The sequence below is a fragment of the Crocodylus porosus genome, unplaced genomic scaffold, assembly GCF_001723895.1.
Source record: "Crocodylus porosus isolate Cpor-Errol unplaced genomic scaffold, CroPor_comp1, whole genome shotgun sequence".
Lineage (NCBI taxonomy): Eukaryota > Metazoa > Chordata > Crocodylia > Crocodylidae > Crocodylus > Crocodylus porosus.
Window position 1 is genome coordinate 3,872,518 of NW_017728944.1, and position 10,218 is coordinate 3,882,735.

Below are 10,218 nucleotides of genomic sequence, written 5' to 3' on the forward strand. Positions count from 1 at the left end.
TCATCCCTTGGGGCGCTCTGGTGAACAGACGTTCCCCCAGATCCTGGTGGTCACCCCTGATAAACTTATAGGTGGCCATCAGATCACCCCTGAGCCTGCGCTTTTCCAGGCTAAAGAGTCCCGTGGCTCTCAGCCTGTCATCATAGGATCTGTTTTCCTGACCTCTGATCATGAAAGAGGTCCCTCCCAGCCCTGGGCAATACAAGGAGGAGCTCCATCCAGGAATAAGGTGGGGCAGGGTAGAGGAAGGGTGCAGAGAATTAGGATTGCTTTGTCCTACCCTCTGTGTGAAGCCTGGCTACCCCTGTACCCTGGCTCTGTGCTCCCTGGGCTGACGCAGACATGGAGTGGGGTGTAAAATGGGTCAGCAGGAACAGCTTGGAGATCATACAAATCCCATTACATTGGCCCAGCCAGGGGTTAAGCCATGGCAGGTGCATTGCCATAGGGAAGCCCTGGGTCTGCCCCCTCCCAAAGCCCTTGCCCCGCTGGCCTTGTTAGCCTCCTGTCCGGTTCTGCCCAGCCGTTGTCTTGTCAACAGCCTGGCTAATCCCACCACCCCCTCCCTGCCTGACAATGCACCCCACACTCCCAGTGCCAGGACTGCGTGCAAGCTGGCACGTCCACATGGCAGGCGGGGCCAGCTTCAAGACCTCAACCCTCTCCCCCCTCCTCCAACAGGGGCTCGGTCTCTGCAGGGGTCCCCACCAGCACCTCATCAGGCAGCTGAACTGTAATTGGAAATAATTAGAGCATGAGCTTCGTTAAGGCGTGAGTGAGTGACAGGCCCTTGGGAGCCAGCTGAGGTCTGCAGCCTGCAAAACGTGCATCCTCCCCCTTTCTGCTTGCTTCAGAGTAGGATGGACACAAGGGTGGGCATCTGCCCCATAGCCTTGTCTCAGAAACCAGGACATTGGGAGGTCCAAACCCTTGGGGAAAAGCAGAGGGGGGGCTTCATACTGCAAACTAGTATCTGACCTTACACGACAATCTCCAGAGATTGACCCCACCCCCTGCTGTGCTCTGCCAGGCCTCTCCCATCCTGGTCCCAGAACTGTAAGAAGTATTTGTCTTCAGTCGTAAAACATCCTTCATCCCCAGGCTGCTCCTCTAGCTCTTGGCCAACACCCCACTCAAAGGGAGGGGCAGTGGCACCCAAAGGGAGATGCATAAGAGGCACCCAGCAGTGCCTACCTCAGCCCCATGTCTTTCTGCTGGGCAACCAGCACAGCCCCTCCCAGCCAAGGGCAGGGGAGACAGTGCCACACTACACAGCCAGCCATACCAAGGGAATAGGGAAAGTATCATCCTACCCTAGAGATACTATAAGCAATAAGGAAGCACCCCTTCATCCCTGGGGCCAGCATGGCACCTCTACTTACCTTGCCTGCCAAGGGAGCAAGAAACGGAAGCAGCTGAGGCTCTACTTTGACACTGCTTAACCTGGATTTGGCACATGATGCCAATACTACATCAGGCAGTGCCCACACTCCAGCCAGATTGGACACTGCATCCCACCCGTACCAAGCTGGGGCAGCAGAGATCACAGAGCACATCAGAGACCCTATCACCCACCTTGGCATCTTGCCTTCACAATGAGCCAGAGTGAGAACTGGGGCTACTGCTCCCCAGCCTGCCACCAGACCTACCCCCTGCTACAGCATCACAAGGTCTCTGAGCACTTCAGAATTCAGGAGAGGACCCATTCTCAGGATGGAAAAACTGAGGTACAAGGAGGGGCTGACTTGCGAGAGGAAACATTTGGGGGGGAGGAAATCAGTGGCCAAGCCAAGTAAACAAGCATCCTGCCAGCCAGTCCCCAGCTTTGCCCCACACTCCCTACCCAGAATTCCATCTCTGCTTACCTATGCTGTACCCCAGGGCTGCATGTTGCCAGCTTGCCTGCATACTTCAGAAAGCAATGCCACCCTCCCCACTTTTCCAGGTATTTCAAAAAGGAGATACAAACAGCCAGAGCTGTTAAGAAGCAGTGCCAGACCCCAAGCTGAGGCACCCATGGACCTGACCCATTCTGGGGCAGGCCACCACCCTTGCAGCTAGCATGGCATCGCAGGCACCCCCTACACATACACATCACCCCAGCTTCCATCAACCCTGGCACTGCAAAAGCTGCCACACCGGCCCCAGAAATGAAGTACCTCCCCCCCCAACCTGTATAAGGAAGTCCCCAAAAAAACCCACACCCTCCAGACAGGGTTTTTTGGGTAGATGTGCTCTCTTTTATTAGACTGACTAAATATCTGGGAAAATTGCTCTTTGCAAGCTGCATCACATTCCCACTGCCACACATTTACACTTTCACAAACCTGCATTTTGCATATTGGCTCCTAATCTACCCAGGAGGGCACACATTACACCAGCAAACTCTCCCTATGCCTGAAGAGGGGCATTTGCACCCGAAAGCCTGCAAAGAACATTTGCACCTGAAAGCCTGCAAAGTTCTTCCAGCTATTTAGTCAATCTGATAAAAGAGATTTCCCCCCTTTTCTTTTTTTATTTGTATACAAGACCAAATTAGCCAAAACCAATTCCAAATCCATGAGTCCAGAACCATAAATGGCCCTAGTACCAGCAAACATCCTCCACCTGCACCTGGGTGTTCAGATATTTCCAAAACCTTTAGCAGGCATCCTACTTGCAGGCCCAACTCCAGAGAGTCAGGGTTCAGATGTCCCTGAGTTTTGCTTGCCCTCAGTTGTACAGCCGCAGGAGCAAGCACGGGAGAATCACATGGACCCAAAGAACCTGGTCTCCTACTGTCCTTAGACCAGCCCAGCAGCATCCAAGCACCCCGCAGCCTCCAGAGCACTTAGCACCCCCCTCACATCCTCCCGGGAGAGCTGGCACCGCAAGTAGGGGCTCCCCCGCTGCGGCTGGCAGCCCTGGGTGGGGAGGAGAGCAGGGTGCCCAGCAGCGGGCACCCCTCAGGCCTTGCCTGGGTGCCGCAGCAGAGCCCCCAGCCACAGCCACAGCCACCCCCCTGCAGTGCCACCGTGGCTGCTCCGGGCCGGGGCAAGCGGGACCGCTGCACCCCCAGCCCCCCGGGCGCTCACCCTCCTCCAGCTCCCGGGCCAGGATGTCGGCGGCTCCGCGCAGCTCCGCCTTGCCCCTGCCCCGCGCGTACGCGGCCGAGCCGCCCCACAGCTCCATGCCCGGCTCCGCGCAGCGCCGCCGCCGCCGCCGCTATTTATAGGGTGTGGAGGGGCTGCGGGCGCACCTGGCTGGGTCGGGCTCATTCGAGCGGGGGTGGCCAAGCCGGGGGAGCCCGCAGCTCCGCGAGGGGCTCTGCCTGCGGGGAGGGAGCCCGCCCCCCTCCCCTGCGCAATGGACCGGCTCTGGCCGGCCCCGGCCTCCCCGTGCTCCTCGCCCGCGGGGGGGCCTGGAAGTGCGCTCCCGAGCGCGGCTGGCGGGGCGGGGGGCGCAGCCCTGCTCTGGAGCTCGCTCCTAGGCAGTGGTCCTGTGAGACCAGGATGTGGGCACAGGAGCTGCCCTTGCCCAGCGCCGGCGTGCGGAGGGCTTCCTGGGCTGGGCTGATGGAAGAACTGGCCCCGGCCACTGGTCCCACCAGCCCTCACCCGACCCCTGGCCTGAAGTGTCACCTGGGTGGGTGTTGGGGGCTGTGGGGGAAGTAGGCCAGTATGCAGCCACCACAGTGGTTTCCCAGAGCCAGACTATCTCTAAGGCCGCAGTTGCCAAGCCCCCTCCCTGCCCCACCCTACATCAGCAGATGGGGGCTGGGAGTGAGGGGCCGGGCTGAGGAAACGGGGCCACAAATGGGGTCGTGCTGAGGAAAAGTTTGGGAACCACTGGTCTAAGGAGTCCGCAAAAGATGACTGTGATCAATCAAAAGCATGGGAAGGCCCACGCTCGCCATTCAAAGGGGTGTGCACCTCCATGCAACATTTTTTAGGGGGCTGCAAATGAAAAAAGGTTGAAAGCCCCTGCTTGATGGGGTTAGAGGTGTGCAGGGAGACCTCTGGTCCCCAGCAGAAGGAAGAGGTGGCTGGACCCAGGATAAGGTGTACTGGGCAAGCCATGCAGAAGGGGCCATAAGCAAGACACTGGGAGACGATATCAGGTCTCTTGCCCCTGAATCTGGAGGTGGGGTGAAGGGGATTAGAGCTCTACCTGGGCAGGAGGGGCGGTAGGGGCTACCTGCTCCCAGACCCCCTGCCCATTCAGTCCTTATCACTGAAAAACAAAGCAGCCCAAACCCCAGTCTGTCCCTTGGGCAACCCCCCCCCCCAACCTCCAAAACTGAGAGAATAAGCCCTGGGCCTCCTGCTCTGCCTGAGAATGTCTCATTTAGGAATCCCCTTAGCTGCACGGATGTGCCTAAAGCAATGGGTAGAGTGGGCGCCACAACCAGAGGCAGGGAGCAAGTCCTGCAGGGCTTGTATGCTCACGGCGGTGCTTGCAACCAAGGAATTAGCAAGCTATGGAAGGGCTGCTTCGGAGCTGGTAATCGGCTGTGTTGCAAGGCGCAGACAGACCCTTATGCAGAGCCCGAATGCCCCACCTCCCCCACCACAGACCCACATGCCTACACTGCAGTGTCCTACGGTCCCTGGCTGGCCGGCAGCTGTACCCGTAGTCAGTCTGGCTCTTTTGGCAGGTCCTCCATAAACGCAGTTCTGCAGAGGTAACAAGGAGGACCCAAGGGAGGGGGAGGCCTGAATAATTAATACCAAAACTTTAATAATAGAAGAGCTTTCGCCAGCATGTGTTGAAGCCTTTGGAGATGGGAGGAGGGAGAGGCAGGGCAGCAGGGAGGAAACAGGAGTCCAACTGGGTGACTCTGACAGGCGCACACAGGTGATGTCTCTGCACCATGCAGCAGGTTCAATTCTCCCTTAGATGTACCCTCCTCCTCTGGGCTCTTGGCCTCCCTTCTCTTCCGGAGGGGAAAGCACAGGAATCGGCACTGCCTGTCCCCCAACTAATGTTTCTTCTTGGCCACTGGTCAATTCCTTCCATTTCATGAAGTAACACTAAACCAAAGGGAAACTGAGGCACAAAGAAGTGAAGTGGCTTGGCTGCTGTCATGGGGGGAGTCCGTGACAGGGTGCCAACTCCCTGACAACCACTGCACTTGCAATCCGGAGCTGAGTATAGCACCCAGGAGTCCTGCATCCCAAGCCTTGCCTGCTCTAACTATTAAGTCCCGCTCCCAGAGCTCAAGGGGGAACCCAGGAGTATTGGCTTCCAGTCCCTCTGCCAGAACCACTGGACCATCTCAGGGCTTGGCTGTGTCCAGCCTGTGGTAACATTTCAGTGTCCTTCCCCACAGGTTAGGACACAGGTTAGCCCCAGCCTGATGGGCAAGGGAGCCCTCCAAGTCCAACCCACTGCAGACTCCAGGCAGGCACATGTGCCCAAGGACAGAGGCTCTGACACTTCTTGCCACAGGACAGGAGGTGCAGCCTCCCTGTAATCCCTGGTCAGAGGATTTGCTCCCTGCTTTAGGTGTCTGCCTCTTTCCATAATCAGATTACACAGGGGGCTATTTCTGATGGTAGCTTAAAGTCCCAGGTCAGGCAATCAAGGAGCAAAGCCCAGCATCCCCACTGCACGCTCCCATCACACCCATCACTGACAGGGCGGGGAGTGGAGTGGGGCATCAGAGACCATGTTCCTTGGGCTGGATTTGACCCTTCCCAGGGGAACAGCCTTTCACATGGGAAGAAGACACACGCACCTATCCAGGTCACTGACTGGCACAGGCTCAGGTTTGGCTGGGAAAGTGGGCAGGACTCCTTTGGACTCACAATTCAAACACAGCCCAAGGCCTTCTGAGGGTCTCGGATACATGAATTCTTCCCCATCCATCATTGCAAACGCTTTTGTATTTCTGGGGGGCAGAGGACTCCACCAGGCATGAGGGAAGGAGAGAGTACCCCTGGCAGAAGGGATCTCCCACCTGGGACAGGTGCAGCCCCAGGCTGGCATGTTCCCCCTGCCTAGGGCAACTACCCTATCAGGCACACTTGGCACCAGCTGGCACATACTGGAATATCCTGCTTGGATCACTGTGAGAAGTGGCCCAATCTGCAGGGAAAGCACACTGGCCCCCAGCCAAGGTGTGGACAAAGGGAGCAGAGAGTTCCCCAGAAGTTCACATGCAGTGACCACGTACTCCCCACAACCCCAGCTCCCAGCGTACATCTTCCCTGACTCTCCTCCCCGGGGCTGGGGCTCAGCAGCACCTGATCCTGGCCCATGTGAGCTGCACAAGTGCAGTGTGTGTGCATATGTGTGTGTGGGAGGGGAACATCCAGGGCAAGGGGGCCCTCCAGGATGATGAACCTGCAGCTCTAAGAGGCTCTGGCTCAGCCCAGCAGAAGCTGTCTTAGAATTAGCTGGGGATGTTCTGGGCCTGGAACTCCACCCAGCTGCTCATTACCTGTGAGTAGCTCCCCCACTGCCCATGCATCCCAGACACAGAAAACACTGGCCCCATGAAACAGGCCAGCAGGTGGGCTGGGAGGACGGCATGGGCCAGGCACCCGACCGCCACCACACAGCCTAGCTAAATAGCCCCAACCTTCATCTCCCTCACAGCCCCTTACACCCCACAGTAGGACCCTTTATCCCCAGCCCTCCTCACATCCTCTTGATGATCCCCAAGTCCCTCACCCATTGGCACTCACGGAAGTACTGAAGGGTCTCCTCAATCTGCTGGGGCGTCAGGTGGGCAGGCACCTCAGGGGGCACCAGGGGTACGTGCAACCAGTCATCGTGGTCGTAGCCAAATACCGTGTCTGCCCGCAATGTGTAGCGGGGCAGCTGCTCCCCCAGCAAGCTGATGATCTCCACCTCAGGGATATTGCCACTGTTACACAGGTCTGGAAGCACAAGGGGGAACCCAAGTCAGTGAGGGGATCAGGGTGCAGCCACGGAGCTGAAAGGGAAGGCTGCAATAGGAGGGGGAGCAGCATTTGAGGGGTTCTGGGTTAGGACAGAGGGGCACCAGCAAAGCTGTGGTGGTGAAGCCCGGTTCTAGGATGGCAGGGAGCTGCAGGGCAGGATATTGGCAGTAGAGCCTGGTGAGAGTCCAGGGCTAACACAGAAGGGGGCTGCGGGTTTGGGGGGCTCTGGATCAAGATTTTGAGGGACATCAATACATCTTAGGGGCATCTCAGAGCCTGGATAGCAGGGACCTCTGGGTTAAGATGGAGGAGTATCGGCAGAGCTCCAAGTATGAGGAGCCCATTTCCCTCTCTCCTTGAACCAGTGAGCCCCCTGCCCTGGGGCAAGATCCAAGCCAGCACCTTTAAAAGTTTCCATTCCCCATTCCCCTGGGCCAGCTGGTTCCCCCACATGGGGATTAGATCACAGCTGGCGCTCCCTCAAGGGAACAGGTTCTCACATCTGTGAGTCAGTCCAGCTTCTGCCATTCTTCCCTGTGGTGCACGTGAGATGAGAGACCCCAGGGACAGAGCCCTGAGCACATATCCCTTCCCCTCCCTGCATGGGAGCACATACCCCTACTCCTTCCCATCTTTTCTCCCCTGGTTCTTCCAGGAAGAACAAACCTGCTGCCACCTACTGGCCAGACACAGGCAGACTGGTAGAGAAAGTGCCAAGAAGGGGATGGGCAGACAAGGTTCTTTGGGCAGATGTGATATCTTTTATTAGACCAACTAAATAGTTGGAAAAATTGTTCTTTGTAAGCTTTCGGGGAACAAACCCCCTTCTTCAGGCATAAGGAGAATTTGTTGGTGTTTGTGTGCTCTCCTGGGTAGAGTAGAAACCAAGATGCAAAATGCAGGTCTGTGACAATGCAAATGTGTCGCAGTAAGGATCTGAGGGAATGAGGGACAAAAGGTGAGAGACAGGTGTGATGGGGGAGAAGGAATGTAAAACTGGTGACACAATGTAGCTGGTAAGATGTGGACAGGTTACCTGGGGTTATCAGATGGCAGGCAGGTTATAATGTGCCATAAATCCAATGTCTATATTTAGTCCATGATTTTTTGTATCCAGTAGATTTATGAAGTGAAGTTCATAGGCTCTTCTATGAAAGGTGTTTTGTAAATTCCCTTTGAGGATTAGAACTGAGAGATCGGAGACAGAGTAATTACCTTGAGAGAAGTGGACACCCACAGGTAATTGGGTATTCTTGTCTTTGATAGCTTTTTGGTGTGCATTCATTCTGGTATGCAGTTGTCTAGTTTCTCCTACATATTTTCCATCAGGGCATTCACTGCACTGAATGAGCTATATTAGATTTCTAGAGGTGCAGGTGTAAGATCCAGGAATGGTGGTGGTTCTGTTGTGGGGTGTAGTTATTGTGGGACTGGTGGAGATGTGTTGCCAGGTTTTACATTTTTGTCCCAGCGTGGTCTGGATCCAGTGTGCTTTGAGCCATAGGAAGTTTGCTTCTGGTGATGACACTGGCAAGGTTCGGTGCTTGTTTAAAGGCTAGGATGGGTGGTTCTGGAAAGATCTCTCAGAACTGGGTCTTCTTCTAGTATGGGTTGCAATTGTTTGAGGATCTCATCCAGTGCACTAAATGCCCTGATGCAAAATATGTAAGAGAAACCAAACAACAACTGCGCACCAGAATGAACACACACCGAAAATCTATCAAAGACAAAAATACCCAATTATCAGTGGGTGCACACTTCTCTCAAAATAACCACGCTCTGTCCAATCTCTCACTTCTAATCCTCAAAGGGAATTTAACAAACACCTTTCATAGACGAGCCTACAAACTTCCCTTCATAAATCTACTGGATACAAAAAATCATGGACTTAATATAGACATTGGATTTACGGAACATAAGAGGTAGAAGGCCGGAACTAATGGGGCCTAGCCCCCCACACAAACTGAGCCAGTGACAGCGGCTCCAGCGCCACTGCCGCTGCAGTGCTGTGCCCAGTGCCACCATCGTGTGCTCCTCTGCCACTGCACACACAACACCGGCACACGCTGGCCCCAGAACGACCTTGCAGGAGGGAAGGGTGAGGTCGGGCAGGTGCGCGCTGCACCGCCCAGGCCCCCCAAATAATATCTTCTAATGCCGCTTATGGGCACATTATAACCTGCCTGCCATCTGACAACCTCAGGTAACCCATCTGCATTTTACCAGCTACATTGTGTCATCAGTTCTACATTCCTCCTGCCAACATGTCTCTCACCTCTTGTCCCCCATTCCCTAAGATCGTTATTGCCAGGCATTTGCATTTTCACAGACCTGCATTTTTCATATTGGCTTCTATTATACCCAGGGAGGGCACAAACACCAGCAGACTCTCCCTATGCCTAAAGAGGGGTGTTTGTGCCCGAAAGTTTGCAACGAACATTTTTTCCAACTATTTAATTGGTCTAATAAAAGATATCATATCTACCCAAAGAACCTTGTCTGCCTATGTCCTTAGACCAACCCAGCTAAAAAGGAGATGGGGAAGAAGGACAGCAGCTGGAAAACAAAGCCCAAGCAGCCTGGCCAGGACACAGGCTATTCTGCTTCTAACCCGCTGACAGGTGCCTGGCTCCCTGGGGGCTGGGATGGCAGCATGAGGACCCAGCCCCTTCTCCACAGTACAAAGGGAACAATGCAGAGGGAACCCTCCTGTCCTAAGGTCAGGCCTGTCCCATGGGTCCCAGCCCCTCCTGTCCCTCCCCCACACACTGAACTCCCCAGCCTCCTGAAACAGCCCAACAGCCCCCCGTCCCCAAGGCTTGCTCCACGGCTCTCCCCACCCCCTGCTGCATCCTGGCTCTACCCACCAGTGATGGTGGTGGCATCGTGGCATCTGCCCACAGAAGAACCACTTGGGTCCTGGCTGGCATGAAGCAGGGTAGCTGCAGGCAAGTCCTGGCTGAGGAGGAGGTGGGGGGCAGGTGGGCCCTGGCCAAAGAGTGCCTCACACGGTCCCGAGGTGTCCAGTTTGGCTGGCGTTTACAAGGGGGAGCCAGCTGCCATGTGTGGAGTACAGCCCTGCCCCCCTGCACCCAGAAGCAGTGATGGGGCTCTGAGCAGTTGCAGGATCCCCTCTTCGTCCCACACCTGGGGAGAAAGAACCAGGCATTACAACAGTCTATCGAGGATTGGGCATGCAGCCCGAATTCTGGCTCCCCACTCCCCGTGCTTGAGACACCAGGCCACCCGTGTCTCTGTAAGGGTTTCACAACCCTTGGCTACTTTCACAGAAAACTGTGTCAATCCCCAAACCCCAGGAAGGGGTTAC

General features: G+C 55.8%; 1 protein-coding gene across 1 annotated transcript in view; it reads right to left on the reverse strand.

Annotated features, from left to right (window-relative positions):
- HAP1 (huntingtin associated protein 1) overlaps nucleotides 1-9,929 on the reverse strand; it is a gene marked incomplete at its 5' end in the record, with an annotated part of 26,968 nt that extends 17,039 nt beyond the window's left edge. The window contains 2 exons of the mRNA XM_019550495.1: nucleotides 6,672-6,866; nucleotides 9,758-9,929. Of these exons, the coding sequence (XP_019406040.1) occupies nucleotides 6,672-6,866; nucleotides 9,758-9,929 (367 nt within the window). The remainder of the gene's footprint in view (nucleotides 1-6,671; nucleotides 6,867-9,757) is intronic.
- Between the last annotated feature and the right edge of the window lie 289 nt (nucleotides 9,930-10,218).